Source organism: Helianthus annuus, chromosome 3 (assembly GCF_002127325.2).
Source record: "Helianthus annuus cultivar XRQ/B chromosome 3, HanXRQr2.0-SUNRISE, whole genome shotgun sequence".
NCBI lineage: Eukaryota > Viridiplantae > Streptophyta > Magnoliopsida > Asterales > Asteraceae > Helianthus > Helianthus annuus.
Genome location: NC_035435.2, coordinates 31,700,280 through 31,718,171, shown reverse-complemented (window position 1 = coordinate 31,718,171; position 17,892 = coordinate 31,700,280). Strand labels below are relative to the sequence as shown.

The 17,892-nt window shown below is 38.0% G+C and overlaps 1 protein-coding gene across 1 annotated transcript; it reads left to right on the top strand.

Annotated features, from left to right (window-relative positions):
* Window positions 1-16,528: 16,528 nt before the first annotated feature.
* Window positions 16,529-17,026, top strand: LOC110931941. The gene has a single exon (XM_022175310.1). It carries the CDS (start codon window positions 16,529-16,531, stop codon window positions 17,024-17,026), a length of 498 nt encoding a protein of 165 aa, XP_022031002.1.
* Window positions 17,027-17,892: the final 866 nt, after the last annotated feature.

The window sequence follows — 17,892 nt, the reverse complement described above, 5'->3', positions numbered from 1 at the left end:
CCGCGATTATACCAATCGTCGCATGATCCGCATAGCTTGTACTAATTTGCGTATGAATCAAGGTATATATAAATTTTGAAAATAAGATTGTGTGCGTATAAAAATGTAACATGTAAGCATGTTCGCGTTCCAAATAGTATAAGACTAACGTAAACGAATCCTTCGGGTTTCGCCCGTGTACATGTGCGAATGTATAAATTTTGAGTAAAAAGCATGAGCATAGTATAAGTTTAAATTTGAACACGCACGTGAGCATAAACATAAAACGCATGCCAGGAGTGTGAGCAAAAGTATAAGCATAACGTGTATTAAAATGAGCATAAATGTGAGCACAATTTGAGCACAAACGAATGACGTGAGTATGGACAAAATTCGTATAAATGAGAGTACAACAAAAGTACGAGTATAACATAAATCGTATAAATGAGAGTATGAACACAAGTACGAGTGTGAATACGAGTATGAATATGAGTATAAACATAAGATGCATGAGTATGGTTGTAAATGTGAAAATTAAGTGTAAAACATGAATGTTTAAGTACGAATGGAATGTATGAGTATATATATATATATATATATATATATATATATATATATATATGAGTGTAAACGTGATCGTATAAGTACAAGTACAAGTATGTTGTTGCGACTATGAGTATAAATATGAGTACAAGTGTAAGCATACGAACGTATTGTGGGGAGTACGTGTGTAAATATGAGTCAAAGTATAGACACGAAACGTGTCGTGGTAGTTATGAGTATATAAATACGAGGATCATAACAGACGTGAGAATGTGTCTGAATATAAATACAAGTATAAACATAGCGGTATAAGCGTATACGCAAATTGCATACGTATGAATGTGTATATGATTATAAGTAAAACGAAGGTGTATGAATATGAATTTAAGTATCACGTAAATGTATAATTGTGAGTGTGTGTATAAACGTAAAACGTATGAGTTTTGAATCGTGAGTATAACATAAATGCGTAAGTGTGAACATAAGTGGAAGCATAAAATGTATAAGTATGGACGTAGGGATTAATGATTTTGTTTATAATATAAAATTAAAATACATGAGTTTATGCGCATAAAAGGTTTAAAGTTTTGAATATGAAAGGAAAAAGAGAACGAGTGACACGCGTGAGATTGTTGTGAGATATTGACTAAAACGTGTAAAATGATATACATATATAGTTGTCTGTGCAAAACGTGAAGTTAAATTAGATTGAGTTGTCAGGAATGTAGAATCTAGTTTGTGAATTGTAAAGAGAATATAAAGGAAAACATCTTTTGATTATGCGAAAGGATACTTTGTAAAAGAATGGAAGTGCTATTATGGTTTAAAAAAAAAAAAATTTTCATAGCTGAAAATTTGTCGTCCTTATAAAGTTTCCTTGCCCACGCGTTTTGAATTTAATTAACGTATCAAGCGAGGTTTTGAAAAGTTCTTCGAATTAAAAAGTTTGCATCGTTTTAAGAAGTTTTTTTTTTTTTTTTTTGTATTACTAACTTCGTAGTTTACAGATTCTAGTGAAAAGGTTTAACCTTAGGAAAAGGAATTTTGGTATATGAACCTGGTGATCGTGAAAGGTGTCCTTAATAAAATGTTTTTGTTGATCTTGAAAAGAGTTTTGATAACTGATCGGATAATATTTGTAATATTCTGTATGAAAAGTTGGTTTGATTCTCAATTGGAAATTTAGAATTCTTTAGTATAGTGATGCGAGATGGCGGAAACATCGAGATGAGACTTACAAACTGTTCAAAGACATCATAACACTAGTTGTGACAATAATTAAAGTTTATTTCATTGATATTCATAAGTTTCATACAATACATGGAAATGAAAAAGTACATAACATAGATTGTAAATTTAAATAGTTGATGGGTTTCTAAGCCATCCTAGCCTTTTCTTGTTTTCTTGAATCCTCAGCCTGCAGTATGCATTTAAAATACAATCAACAAATAATTGCTGGCGAGTATACAGGTTTGAATATAGCATAATAGAGTTAAAGAGTTTATCAAATCTAATCCATGTGAACAACTGATATTCAATTAACTGTCATACTCGTAACGATGAAATCCACATGTCCAAACCATAGTTACGCAATTAACATAGCCTAACCCTCGAAAGGGTGGTAATAGAGTTAATAGAGTTAATAGATTAAACCTAACAATACCCGTATATACGGGAGGGGCGTTACAACCTACAGCTCTAAAATTGGCGGATGTTACATTCGAATTGTTGCAGCTCCTCCTGCATTGCATTCACCCAGCTATCGTCGGTCAATGCCTCTTTGTAGGTTCTGGGCTCTATCCGCGAAATAAAACATTTTAATGAGACTACTTTTTGCATATCAGCAATAGATGAATAAAAACATGTAAGAGCTCGATCTATTTGATGTCGGGTTTTGACACCACTTTGTAGGTCACCAATAATCTGTTCTGAGGGATGATAAAACAACGTCCGTGGCATAGCATTATCAGGCACATTCACTTCCGATTCCAAGCTCGATATGTCCAGATCAATGGTTTGATCCTCAGCTTCCGTTGGATCCTCGTCAAAAGTCGGAGCGGGTTCCGCTTCTGAGTCGTCAGATTCGTCAAAAGATGGAGCTGGTTCCTCTGGTGGTTCGTGAGTTGTTCCACTCTGTCCGGCTTCATTGTCGTGAGTACCCACGGTGGGTTGACGAACTACTGACGGTATAGGCACTTGTTCCTGTGGCATATTTTGCTGATACTGGTACAAAATTGCTAGTTCCACATCACTCGGCTCGATCGGCAGATGAAACGACTCCCAGAGCTTGTCGTAGTCGAACAGGAATCTTTGTCCGGGAAGTTGTGGCGATGGAGTGTGCTTCTGGCAATCCACATGTTGGACTTGAATCACCTTCCCCAGGCATGGTACGAACACCCTCTTCAGCGGGCTTGCATAACCTACAAAGAAACCCTCATTAGATTTAGCGCCAAATTTACCGTTTTCATCAATAAAAGTGCAAGGAGACCCGAATGGCTCCAAAAACTCAAGATTCGGCTTATAACGGTGTAGCAGCTCAAAGCAAGTCTTTTTTGTATTTCTTGACAGTGAGAACTCTATTCAATGTGTAACAGGCTACTGATACTGCTTCACTCCAGAAAAAGATTGGCAGCTTGGAATCGGCTAACATTGTACGGGCTGTCTCAATTAGGGTCCGATTCTTTCGTTCAGCTACGCCGTTTTGCTGTGGAGCGTACGGCGCATTGAATTCATGAAGAATTCCTTTCTCGTTACAGAACTCGTACATCTTGTTGTTTTTGAATTCCGTTCCATTGTTGCTCCGAATCCTCCGGATTGGCAGTTTATACACCGTTTCCATTTTCTTGAAAAGCACCATCAATGACTCAAAGGTTTGATCTTTTCGTTCCAAGCACACTACCCAAGAAAATCTCGTAAAGTCATCAGTCACCACCAGGCAATATAAGTCTCCGCTGATGCTCTTTACGTTGACAGGCCCGAAGAGATCCATGTGCAATCTCTCAAGAGGTAACCTGATTGTGTTCATGATCTTCAATGGGTGTGACTTCCGAGTCTGCTTTCCTTTCTTACACGCTACACAATCATCATTTAAGTGAAAATTCTTCAGATTAACACCATCAACTAAATCATTGTGTACCAAAAAATTCATTTTGCGAACATGAATATGGCCCATCTTTCGATGCCACATTATCGAATCTTTTTCTGTCGCTTTGGTTTTAGACACAAAACACTGTTTCTGATGAGATGTTGGCGTTGCAACACTCATATCCAAAATATAAAGATCATTCTCCCGCGGAGCGCGCAACAGCACCATCTCATCAGGGATTTTAAACCCTGGTTTCAACACAACACATTCAGTTTTAGTAAAGTGTACACTAAACGCTTTATCACAGATTTGTGAGATACTGAGTAAATTGTTTGTTAACTCTACTATGTAGTTCACTTTGTCGAACGAAATCACGCCATTTGACAGCGTTCCTTGACCAACGATCCTTCCACCTTGATTCCCAGCAAATCTAACATAGCTTCTGTTTATGGATTTGACATCATAGAGCAGAGCAAGCGTCCCAGTCATATGCCTTGAAGTGCCACTATCCATAATCCACTTTGATAGTATCGACTTGGGCAGCCCCTGCAAACATTAAATCAAATTTATTCAAACAATGAAGCCCATGATTTCTTAACTTCCGACACACTTCCGAACACAACATCACACTTCTCATTTGTTTTCGGAAAATCAAATGTGACATTTGGAACCTCTTCTTTCACAATTGTTTTAACTTTGTCAGTTATCGGTGGAAATTCAGCAAGAAACTTATCAACTTCATTTTCAAACTCAACCACATCATCTTTAAAAATGTTTGAATCAATTTTCAAAGCATTCTCCATCTTTTTAACCTCAACAGACGGTTTCGATTTCGCGACCCAAGATTGATTTTCAAAAATTTTTGTCTTAGGGTAAATTTTTGAAGCCTTTCGAGTCTTAGAGGATTAGCCAATCTCAAAAGTCGATTTCGGCTTATCCTCCGACTTCAACGATTCACCTCGTTTCAAAATACGGATCGGAGAAACCATCGGCTTTTTGCCTTTTGTGTCAGTCGGAGATTTAGGTCGAGGTTTTTGAATGTTTGACTTTTGAACAGTTGGTTTAGAAACAGTTTGTTTTTGAACACTTGGTTTTGAAACAGTTTGTTTTTGAACCGGTTTTACAACAACAGGTTTCTCAATCACTTTCTGACACTATTTCGCCATGTGTCCGATTTCACTGCAGCGGTAACACACCCTTTTGTCATATTCGACAAAAGTAGATTTGACAGACTCTTCTTTCAACTTCTTTGCTGCGTTGAAATCGTCCACGACTTTTTGACTGAAAATATAATCTTTCTCATCATCAACACTTGGACCAGCGACAAACACATCATTTATCTTCTCTTTCGGCTTAAACACCTGCTTAGCCGTTTTCTTTTCAAAACCGATTCCTTTGTTTTTAAGATTATTTTTCTTGTTGTGACCTTTACCATCCCCATCTTTCTTTCCCGAACTTGTTGGACGTGATGTCACAAATGACTTTTTAGATTACGAAAAGAATTCATTGTTATTAACCTCGTTAATGTTCATTTCAACCAATTTAAACACTTTTTCGACATTCTCGATTTTCACATTCTGAAGTGGATACTCGTAATCGGAATAAAGTTTGTCTGTTCCAATCATGGTGTATACCACCATAACCGGATCGTCATTCGCACTCTTTTCCGATTTCGGTATGTATTGATCTAAGAAATTTCCTTCATCTTCAGAATCACTAACAACCTTCTCAGATTGAGCATTTTTAGATTTCTCACTCTCCTAATCCAACACCTGATCGACAACTGTTTTGATAACCTGAGATTCGTTGTCGGTATCGGATGGGGAAAATGTGACATCTATGGTCTCAAGCAAATCATCTTCTATCGATCTCAATTTGAGATTCAAAGCCGCTTCCACCCCATCTGGATATTTCTGTGTGTAATGATTCCACATTGGGGGTGGAACGCTCTTAAAGACTCGTGCCGAATGTGGCTGTTGGGGGACAATCTTCTCAAGAACGTACGATAAAGCCACATAACTCATTAACCTTTTATCAATCCGATCGTTTTCAATTTTATCCAATTCGAGTTCTTTCTTAAGCGATGCGATTGTGTCTAAATGAAAATTTGTTGGTGCACTTACGTCTGTCGACTACGTCTTACATCGAGTCTTAGAGATGAAGAAATCAGACATAGCACGGAAACCTAGAAATAGTGATTTGAATAGGTTCGTTTATGTATACATGTCCTAGGTCCGCTTTTATGTCAGTCTTGTTCTGGTTCGCTTATAGGAAATGTTCTGGTTCGTTTTTAGGACATGGTGTAGGTCCGCTTATATGGCTGTTCATATAAGCGAACCCAACCATATATATATAGGAGATGTATTAGCGAACCTAGTAAGTTGAAGGTGTATTTTGTTCCGGCATGCTGCTGAAGTGCTGTCAAACATTGTATTTGAGCTCAATATCAATAATACAGCAAGTTTAAAGTGAATCCAGCTAGAATAGCACCAAATCACTAGTTTCCGCCTCTTGATTTGGATAGGAATTTCTCTGATCGACTCAAACAGGGCCGAACACGATCCTACAAGTAGTATCAGAGCTCGGAGTTCTTGCCATTTTAGCTCGATTTCATCTAGTTTTCTACACTTTCTTCACGTTTTCAAAATTTTTTACAGTAAAAACGGTTGAAAATTTCAAGGATTGTGCGCAATACGTTAAAAACAAACCCTGGAAAGTTTCATGAAAAAATACAGTCTAAAAGTGGGTTAAAATGATGTCCGATTGAGATCCGCTTTTACGGTCCGTGATTAGGAGATCCGCTCCAAGTTCTTGTTTGGTCCGCCTTTGTGACAAGTTTGGTCTGCTTTTGTGACAAGTTTGGTCCGCTTCTGTGACAAGTTTGGTCCGCTTTTGTGACAAGTTTGGTCCGCTTTTGTGGTTAATTCTGGTTCGCGTTTACGACACTTGACCATTTCGCTTTTGAGACAATTAAAGTTTCGCTTTTGTGACAGTTCGCTTATTTGATCAGTTTGTACAAGTTTTGAGATTGTTGTGATATTTGGATATTTGAACAATGGATACTGAATTTTATAACGCTTTTGCAACACCGATGTCAGTGACTCAAAGTGCTATGATTGAAAATGAAACCGGAACATCTCAGAAACCACCCAAACTCATGGATATTGATGACTATAACGTGTGGTCTGAACGTTTTGGAAATTGGGTCGAAGCTTATCATCTAGATGCGTGGGAACACACTGAAGAGCCATATGTTAGACCAGTTACAAATGGTGTACAACAAACAATTCGAGAAATGAGTTCAGATGACAAAAAGAAATACCGTGATGAGAAACTTATGGTGAGTCTGCTTCAGCAAGCAATAAAAGAAGACATTCTGATCTTGCTTCAACATGATGGAACTGCATATTCGATTTGGACAGAGTTGGAAGCAAAGTTTATTGGAAGTGATGATATGCTTAAGAATAAGAAATCTCTCATGAAGAAAGAATTCGATTTGTTCCGTGGTTTAAAATCTGAGAACACCAAGCAGATTATTGATAGATATTGTAACTTGGTGAGAAATATGACAAAACTTGGTATTAAGAAAGATACTGATGAATTAGTTGAAAAACTTGCAGATGCGCTTCCACACGAAACATGGGGAACATTTCTGATGATGCTGAGATCTAACAGAAAAGATTACAAAGCTATGACATTGGGAGATTTCATCAAGCATCTGGAAGCTCAGGAGATGGAACAGAGGAAGATAGCCAGAATGAAAAATTATGATGGAGAACAGGATATCAGTTTGTACTACAAGAGTGGTGCTACTGATTCAACAAAGTACTCTCCGAAGATCGAAACTGCTTACAGTGTTAAAGATTCTCCTGAGAAGAAGGCATCTCAAGGATCAAACAGCACAAGATTTTCATCTTACGATCCTAACATCTCTGTAACAAAGAATGGTAGAAAACTTCAGTGTAACATTGTGTTAAGCCTTGAAAATGATCAAGACTACACTGAAGAAATTGCAAAAAATCAAATGTCTTTGTTAGGGATGATTTTAGAGTCTTAAAGTTGCTTTGTTGCAGGAAAGATCGTAAATCCAATGCTCACGAAAGAGGATTACGATCAAATCGATGCTGAGGAAATGGAATTGATGGATATCAAATGGTGTATGGCGAGTGTGATGAGACGTGCTGAAAATTTTAAACAAATTACAGGTCGTGATGATTTTCGTGATGCAAACGTTTCAGCTTTGGGTTTTGATAAATCTAAAGTTACGTGTTTTCGTTGCAGGGAGAAGGGGCATTTCAAGAGGGAGTGCAAAAATCGTGAAGCTACTGGAGCCCAGAATCCTTTCGGAAACAACGACTATCACAAGAAGGCCATCTATCATCAAATCACACCACCAGCTCAGCAACAGGCACAAACTGCTCATGGGAGAGATGTGGTTGATAAAAAGGCATGTGTTGTTAGTCAGGGAAAATATGATAATTTTACCTGGGAAAAGTATCTTTCGAAAGACAGCAAAGGATGTTGGGCTGAACAAGATGATGAGAAGTTGGCTGAAGGTTTTACCTGGGATGATTTTTGTCCGGATCAAGATCTCATGGCCAAAGAGATGTCCAAAAACATTTCTCATGCTTTCTTTACTAATGCTTATGATTTGAAATGTGAAGAAAGAACCAGGAAAGTCAAGGAAGCTGCTGAAGCAAGACGTAGAAAGCTTGAGGAAGAAGAAGAAGAGGAAAAGAGATTGAAAGCCGAAGCAAAAGCTGAGAAGAAGAGAAGAGCTGAGTTCTTACAATCAAACAGAACTGTCAAAGAAGTTCCTAAATTTGAAGTGAAAATTGATGCAGAACAAGTTGAAGTTCCAGAAAAATGCATGAACTGTGATTCACTGATCAAACAAAACAATGAGTTGTTGCACAATATTCACAAGTTGAAAAAATCGTACGATACAATGAACAGAGAGATCAACAAATATACTGATTCTAGTGGTGAACAAGCAGTGGCGATGAACACATTGAAAGTAGCATATCTTAGACAGCTTGATGATGCGAACTTTCATATTAAGAAGTGTGCAGATCTAGAGTTGGAGTTAGCAACGCAAAAGATAGAAACTGAGAAAGTTAAAAAGTTATTAGATAGCTACTCATGTTCTTCTTTTGTTGTTGACAGGATTTATCCAGTCGTGGAGAATTTGAAGACGTTTGAGGAAGTGAAGACGTCTGAAGAAGAGAAATCTGTGACAAAAGATGAAGAAAAGTTGAAGACTTCTGGTAAGAAATCAAGTGTAGTCTATAACAGATGTCCGCCCCCGGTCGAAAATGGATATTCACCTCGAAATCCAAATTCTGAAAGAGTCAATAAGGCAATCAATTTACAATAGGAGTCTGGGCCGTCGGATAACTTGCCAGAAAGTATTGATATCACGTATACGTCATCAGACACTGATCATGAGTCAAAGTTGATAAAAAGTATGGTAGATCAGGTGTTAGACAAAGATGACAATGAGGAGTCAAAGCCGGAGTCCAAACCCGAGTCAAAGTCTGGGTCAAATATGTCAAAGCCGACAAATAAAAAGGACAAACGGGTTTATGATAAAGAGTTTTTATTTTCAAAATCTAATTTGAATGATGAATCGGTCAAAGTGGCATATACTTTGAAAGGTTCTGACAAATTATATTCAGGTGAAAGTTTTCCAATAAGAAGTGTCAGACTTGAAATGATTCAAAAGGTTTTCAAAATAACAGAAATTAATATTTCTGAAATAAAAGATTTAAATCTTAATGGAAAACCCAAACCATACACTTCAAGAGATCAACAAAGAATCAACAAGAAAATGGGTTACAATTGTGGTTATAGTTTACGACAGAAACCAAACCATAATCGTAATTTCAAAAAGAAAGGTCTTGGTTTTGTCCCACCGAAAAACTATAAAAATGAAAAAATGTATAAACCAAAAACTATGTTTGTTTCAGGGAAAACGTCAGAAGCTGAAAAAGAACAGTCATTCAGAAGACAGACAAATCAGGAATTCCTTGCCAAGAAGCAAGAAGAACTAAAGAAAAATGAATTTCCGAAGAAAATTGAAAAGAGAACCTGTTTTCAATGCAAAATTGCTGGTCATGTGGCAAAGGATTGTCCGAAGACATTCAAGCCAAAACAGGAAGTCTCTGGGAAAATGAAAGAAAAAGTTGTTGAAAAGACTGAACTGTCAACCAGGAAGTTTACTGGCTTTGAAAATTCAACTTTTGAAAAAGGAGAATGTTCAAAGAGTGCTTCAAAAATGGGTTGTGAAAGGTTCAGGTAATAGTTCTGGTGATGAATCTGATTCCATAAAATCAGAGGAGCCATGTGTTGAGAAAAAGGTTGAAAAGAAAGTTCCGATAGTGGACGATGTGAATTTTCCGCCACTGAATGCTAAAAATTACAAATCCAAAATCGGAAAAGTTGAAATTTCAAATCAATTTTATTCTGACAAGAAGAAATTTGATGTTGAAAAAACTTTCAACGGAAATGTGAAACGTATCTTTGGACAAATGGTCAATGGTAAGGCCAAAAGCATCAAAGATTTTTATGCTTACAAAGGACGTGTTTACAAGCCTGTTGAAAGTAAAGATAAAGAAGATGTTGTTACACCCAAGGAAGGTCAGGCTTGTGTAGATATATTTTTCAAAGAATAAAAACCTGACTTGCCGGAGATCCCAAGTTGGTATCGTGGATCATGAATCGGCATCCTTCTTAATCTGTGTTTGAGGTTTTGCAGGACTTGCCGGAACTCCCAGGTTTGTAAGCGAGGAGTAGGAATCGGCACCTTGAGAATTCAACCAATAGATGGTAATTGGTTGAAAAACATGTTTGAAATGTTTAATTGCAAAATCTACAAGTGGTTGTATGATTGTGGTTGTTATAAGTGGTTCAGAATGAGAACCAGTTGTTTTTACATGTGGTTAAATCAAGGTCATTAATTTGAACTTGAGTTAACTATTATTCAGAAGATTGGTAAAACAATATGATGATTGGATCCCCAATTTTACAAGAGGTAAAATCAATAAAACTTATTTTCCGGAAAAACCATTCTGATTAAAACAAACTTAAGTGTTTTGAAATCATTATGGGAAAATAGTTTGTTGTGAGGGGGAGTTCTGATTGTTTAAGCTAAACGGATGGAGAATTGAAGTGTTTCGATATCAGTTGTCATGTTCTGTACAGTTTGTTTTCATTTTTACTAGATGTATTTGAATTTTAGGGGGAGTAAGAAATTTTAGAAAATCCAAAAACATCAGAAAATTTGAAAAAGACAAAAACATGATAAAACTGAAAAATGAGTTTTGTTGCATAAAAGAGGAAATGATAGTACATCAGTGGACTATCACAGCACGCTAAAGAATTGTAAAGTCAAAATGTGATAAACAATCTTACTGTGGATGTGTCAGTAGGTTTTCGCACATTTAGTAAATTGAAACGAGATATAAACCTAAATTCGAACTTGCTTAATTCGTGGGTAACTATTCTTGAATATATGGGTAACCCCCGAAATCTTGTTTGAAAGGTCCCGTATTCTGAGATACTAGGTCTTTATACTCAGTGATATCTGGGGTATTATTCCGGGACTTCTGCTGTATGGAAATACTGACCTAGTCCCCGAATAATACTTTCTTCAAAAAGCTTTGAAATATAAGCTCGCCCTCAGCAATCTGATTAAACAATAAAATTGATAATCTTTGCTGTTGTAATAAAAGATCCTCTAAAGGGGACCCACCTAAAGTCGAAGCCGTCATCTATCTGCTGAACGGAAGTTCTGACCTGAGCTCTCACGGTTTCGCATCTACCCTTTTACAGATATCATCTGTGGTATACTCACCTGTAAGACTGAATATTTGGGATCTGGATACAGGAGTATATTCAAGTGGAGTGATACACAATTAAGTTTAAGTCTCTAAAACATTAATATCGTATCTCGAATTAATTGAAGTCTGTGTGAAAATTTAAGTGGACAAACATACTGACAATCTAGGTAAATTGTTTAGAACTAAAAATGTTTAAAGCTTAACGGCGTTAGTGATATGTTTCATAACTGATATGATCCTCTTGCACAAACTCACAAAAATATTATCTGTAAATATTTGTTTTCTACATTTAATTATGAAAATCCAAAAAGATTTTTGGTGTGTTTTAGCATAAAATTTTGAAAAATCAAAAAGATTTTCGACAACTGGTGTTGAGATGCTGATTTTCGAAATTCAAAGTGCTAAACTTGAAGAACTGGTTTGGGAAGAGTGTATGTGATGATGTTAAATTTTTGTTTGAAAAATGCCAGTAAAAAATCTTGAATGTAAAAATCATTAATATAGTTTCTGGTACAAGTTTCTAAAAGTTTGAAAGTTTAATCTTTTAATAGAAACTTATGATTGGGTAGAGATTATGCAGATTTTGAGCCAGATATTGATCCTGAGAGAGAATGGAGCCAGGTATCGATCTGAAACTTGATGGGAGCCTGTTAATGATCTTGATTTAAAGAATGAAGATGTGAATTCCAGACTACGATCCCAGCTGTGTGAGAGGGGGAGTCTGAAGACACCGTGTCAACAGCTGAGAGAGATGAGTTTGATGATGATGAAGAAAGAGAACGAGGATTCTTGGAATGACAGATATTTCAGAGGCAGATTGACGACTAATGAAGATTGTAGATTGACATGTGCGAAGACTCTATGAAGACTCCGTCAACATCCGAGGGGGAGTCTGTTGGTGCACTTACGTCTGTCGACTAGGTCTTACATCGAGTCTTAGAGATGAAGAAATCAGACATAGCACGGAAACCTAGAAATAGTGATTTGAATAGGTTCGTTTATGTATACATGTCCTAGGTCCGCTTTTATGTCAGTCTTGTTCTAGTTCGCTTATAGGAAATGTTCTGGTTCGTTTTTAGGACATGGTGTAGGTCCGCTTATATGGCTGTTCATATAAGCGAACCCAACCATATATATATAGGAGATGTATTAGCGAACCTAGTAAGTTGAAGGTGTATTTTGTTCCGGCATCTGCTGAAGTGCTGTCAAACATTGTATTTGAGCTCAATATCAATAATACAGCAAGTTTAAAGTGAATCCAGCTAGAATAGCACCAAATCACTAGTTTCCACCTCTTGATGTGGATAGGAATTTCTCTGATCGACTCAAACAGGGCCGAACACGATCCTACAAAATTGACTTCATTTTGTTTATCGAATAGTGTTGCTTTAGCCAATTTTGTAGCTTTATCGTTATCAACACTTTCCTTTTGTATCATCTTCATTGACCTGGCGAGAGTATCGTACGCCTCTTTAACTTGGCCAAGGTCAAATTTAATCATATCAGCGTGGTGTTTCAATTCCTGATACTTAGTGTCTTCTTCAAGACACTCCGTGCATGGTTCTAAACACTGTTTGCACGGTGTTTCAGGGATTGAAACAACCTTTTCAACAATCTGCTCTACACAATCAGTTTTACCGACATTGTTTGACTCAGACTCAGATAGTTTGATTGATTTGATCTCCTGAACTCCAGATTCCTCTCGTTTGACAGACACACTACTAACAAACTTTGACTCCTCGGTTTCTGAGTCTACCTCTTTGAGTTTTCCCATTAGAGCTTTGTCTGCTATGTCTTTCAAAGCTTCTCCAGTCATCTCTTTCGACACATCTATCAACTCTTCAACGACTTCTTTCTTCTCTTCAAACCTTGGGCATGATCCGGTCCTTGGTTCTTCAAAATAACCTCCAAAAGATTCAGAAATGTTAGGAGGCAATACAGATTTCATTAAACTTCCCAACACTTCCTGCTCAGACTGATAATAATACACTTCAGCAGCTATTTCTTCAATATCGACCGCATTATCAGCAGAAACCTCTTGAACAACTACAGAAACATCTTCAGTAATTGTTTCCGGTTCAGACACCGTCTTAGAAATTTCAGCAACTTCAGCCATCATGGCCTGTCCATCGCTACCGGGGATATACTTATCCCAGCTGAAACCTGCAGCAACCTTTTCGTCGTCTTGATTCATGATCAACGCTTTTTCCAGTTTATTCTCAATCTGTGGCCTCTGAACAGTTGGCTGTTGGTTTGGTCGGTGATAGATCGCTTGCCTGTAGTAGTCGTTGGTGAACGGGTTTTGATGATTGTTTACTTCACGGTTAGGACATTCTCGTTTGAAGTGATCGCGTTCTTTACATTTAAAGCATGTAACTTTCGACTTATCAAACCCTAACTTTTGATCGGGGCCTGATAGACTGTTCCAGCCTGTAATTTCCATGAAACATTGAGCCCTACGCACCAAACTCGCCATACACCACTTGATGTCAATTAATTCAAGTTCTTCGGGATCGATTTGTTCGTAATCCTCCTTCGTCATGTCAGGATTACCGATCCTCCCTGCGACTAAGCCCTCATAAGCCTCAAGAACGGAAGCAAGCAGTGCTATGTGCTGTTTTGCGGCTGTTTTAGTTATCTCGTTTCCATTCTTTATGTTTACCGCAATATTACACTGAACCCCAGAAACGTACGGCCTGATGATTTGATCCTGTTGAGCTATGAGGTGAAGGCTGTTCCTGAGCTTTGATATTTGGTTCAAAGTTCGCGAATGGTGAAGAATTGCCGGATTGCGGAGTATTTGACGAAACACTTGAGGTGTTATCAGCAATGAACCCTGTTTGTATTTTTGGGCTTTGATTGGTTGAAACTGTAGGGTTACCTTTGTAATACAACGATACATCCTGCTGCACACTCGCTGAGTTCATTTTCTTGATTTTCAGCAATTCCAACTCGTGAGCTTTGATCTTCTCAATGAATGAGCTGAGGTTGAGATTCACAAAATCAGAATTATTCTTCAACATCATTAGATAAGTGCCCCACTCATCATACGGAAGTGCATCACACAGTTTATCAATCCATTCTTCATTCGTCTTGGTAATCTCCAAACGCTTCATTTCAACCACAAGATGACAGTATCGTTCGATTAACTGCTTCGTTGTCTCGCCTTTAATCCCAGTAAAAATGTCAAATTCCTTCTTGATTAAGGCTTTCTTGCTCTTAATCATCGATACACTGCCTTGAAATTTCAGCTTCAACGCTTGCCACATCGACTGAGAATTATCTTCATGTTGTAGTAAAACAAGAATATCTTCTTTGATGGCCTGTTGCAGAATGCTCACCATCTTCTTTTCAGCCTTGAAGTCAATCTGTTCAGATTCTGTCAAACTCCCGATGCCCTTTTCCAATCCCATGCCGTTAACTGGTGGTACATACTTCGCCTCTATTTTCATCCAACATTCGAAATGATTGGCTTGCACCCAGTTTTTGAAACGTCCTGACCAACCCGCGTATTCATCCAAACTCATAAGCTTCGGAGGCTTTTGCATCGTCCCTAATTCATTCTCCATGTTAACGTTCTGAACTATACTCGACGGACTTTGCGTAGCCGTCAAACTGCTTCCTGCAAACAAGTTATAAAAATCTTGAGGTTCCATTTTTAGTGACAAATTTCCAAAAATGTTAAACTTTTTGTTTAACAGGTTGTTTTTATCGAAAAACTTTTAACACAAACTGAGTTTCCAACACTCGATCACGTACGAAACGGACTAAACGCTCAAAACATGATTTTTACACTAAAACAGGTCGTATAAGCGAAATCAGACACTAAGTGTAACAATGAGCGAAATCACTTTAGGTCAGAAAAGCGAAATCATGTAATGTCTATATGAGTGAAACCCCAAGAGCGAAACCCAAACATGACACTATGAGCGAAACCCTAAGAGCGAAACCCAAGAGCGAAACCTCAAAAATGACTCTATGAGCGAAACCACACAAGCGAAACCCCTTATTTCGCTTATACCGTATGAGCGAAATCACTCAAGTACACAAGAGCAAAACCTATTCACGAGCCAGTTTATGTCACTTTTAAGCTGTTTTTAGGTCTGAAAATCTCAAGGGTTTGTTATTAGACAATTTTACACTATGTGTTCAAATTTCAGTCCATTTTGTCCGTCGGAAAGTCCAGAAACTCAAAATGTGCTAGAAAAAGGCTTTGATTCGGGTAAACTAGCTCACAACTGGCTCTGATACCAATTGTAGGACCGTTATTGACAGTCGTGTGAGTCAATCAGAGCTAGCAACTACCGAAAATGCAGCGGAAATATAAAATCGACATGAATCAAAGCAGAAATGGAGTAGAAACAGAAGGAAATCACTTTAAAACAGTTTTCTCATTGATCTTTCACAAAATACACGAGCAGCAGTTCGGCTACACGGGAAACATGAACGTACAAAATGAGAAAACAACTTGGGTATTTATAGGGGTGAGGGTTTCGCTTATATGACATGTCCCTTGGAGCGAAACTTCAAGCTAGTGATTTCGCTCTTATGGCACATGTTCATATAAGTGAAATCTAAACATGAAAATCTAACTTTTACACTTCAACCCCCTATACAATACATAATTAATACATCTAGACCCTATACATTGATCAACTAAGACTAAGACGCAGGCTTTAGACATTCGTGCACCAACAGAATAACCCAGTGTACGATGAAGAAACTGAATATGAAGAGGAGGTTGTGACCGGTGATGTTGGGGTGAACTTGGTGGTTAGACGTTCTTGCTGTACACCAAAGGCAGATGGAGATGACTGGATGAAGCATAACATCTTCCACTCAACATGTACTATTTTGGGAAAGGTTTGCACGTTTGTCATTGATTCGGGGAGTTGTGACAATTTGATTTCTGAAGAGGCAGTTCAAAAGTTGGCCTTGAAGACAGAGAGTCACCCGAAACCTTATAAGCTTCAATGGCTTAAAAAGGGAGGTGAAGTGACGGTATCTAAAAGGGCACTTGTTTCAATTTCCATCGGGTCCACGTACAAGGATGATGTTGTGTGTGATGTGGTCCCTATGGATGTGTGTCACTTATTGTTGGGCAGACCTTGGGAGTACGAGCGTAATAAGACCTTGGGAGTACGAGCGTAATATAGAACATAATGGGCGGGCCAATACTTATAGCTTTTTGTTTGGTGGTGTGAAGATCACTCTTGTTCCTAGCAAGCCTAAGCAGGTAGCCACAAAACAGTCAGGTACTTTGTTGACCATCAGTCAGTTTCAAGATGAGTTGGAGGATACAGACAATGTTTTTGTTTTGATAGGGAAGGCAGTGCCCGAGGAAGTCGAAATTACTGAAGCTATGGTTCCTTTGCTTGAGGAATTTTCTGATGTTTTTCCTGTTGAGTTGCCTGATGGATTACCACCTTTGCGTGACATCCAACATCATATTGATTTGGAGCCTGGGTCACAGTTACCCAATAGACCACATTACAGGATGAGCCCTGCTGAGCATGAAGAGTTGCGAAGACAGGTTGAGGAGTTGATTTCTAAGGGCAAAAAACGCTTATTTCCATGAGTTATTTTATGTTTTGTGTTTTTTAGTGGGTTTTTTTGGACTTTTATTTTGTTCTATTTTTTGGCCCAAGTGTGTTTTAGGCCCATTTTCGAATTTCGGTCTCTATTTATATGTTGCTAAAGCTAATGAAAAGTTCAGACTTGAATTTAGACACAATCAGTTTTTCACTTCAAATTCCGTGCCTTTTTTGGTGGAATCTTGGGGGTTGGGGAAGAACACACGGGTATTCTTTGAATCAACGTGTTTGATCTTCGTTTCCGTATCACGCGCTACATCATAGTTTAACCGAAGAAGCGAAGAGGATGAACAAATTTGACAAGAAGGGTACTGAGAAAACGAAGGAAAAACAAGGAGAATCCGATTCACATGACAATAAGCGGAAGTTCTCACAATTCAAGAGAGGATCTCAATCGGGTAATAAGAAAAAGGAGAACCCCCCAAAGAGGTCAGGGAAGGCATTCGTAGCAGCAGCAGAAATAGAATCGAAAGGATATGCGGGGAATGCACCAAAGTGCAACAGATGCGGGTTTCATCACACAGGTAGTTGCCGAAATATAAAGTGTGACAAGTGCGGAAAGATGGGGCACCGCACAGAAAAATGCTGGAGTAACAACAAGGCAGTTAACAAAGAAGGAGGCAACATAAATGATAATGACCGAGGACAAAACCATGGCTATTTCAATTGCGCTGATATTGGACATTTTCAGAAATACTGTCCCAAAGAAAACAAAGGACGTGGACGAGCCTTTGTGGTCGGAGCCAAAGAAGCGCGACAGGATCCCAACGTAATCACCGGTACGTTCCCTATCAACAATCATTTCGCTTCTATTTTATTTGATACCGGTGCAGATTTTAGTTTTATATCT

Excerpts from the sequence above, each read along its gene's own strand:
- LOC110931941 (XM_022175310.1), top strand. The coding sequence starts at position 16,529 with ATGTGTGTCACTTATTGTTGGGCAGACCTTGGGAGTACGAGCGTAATA.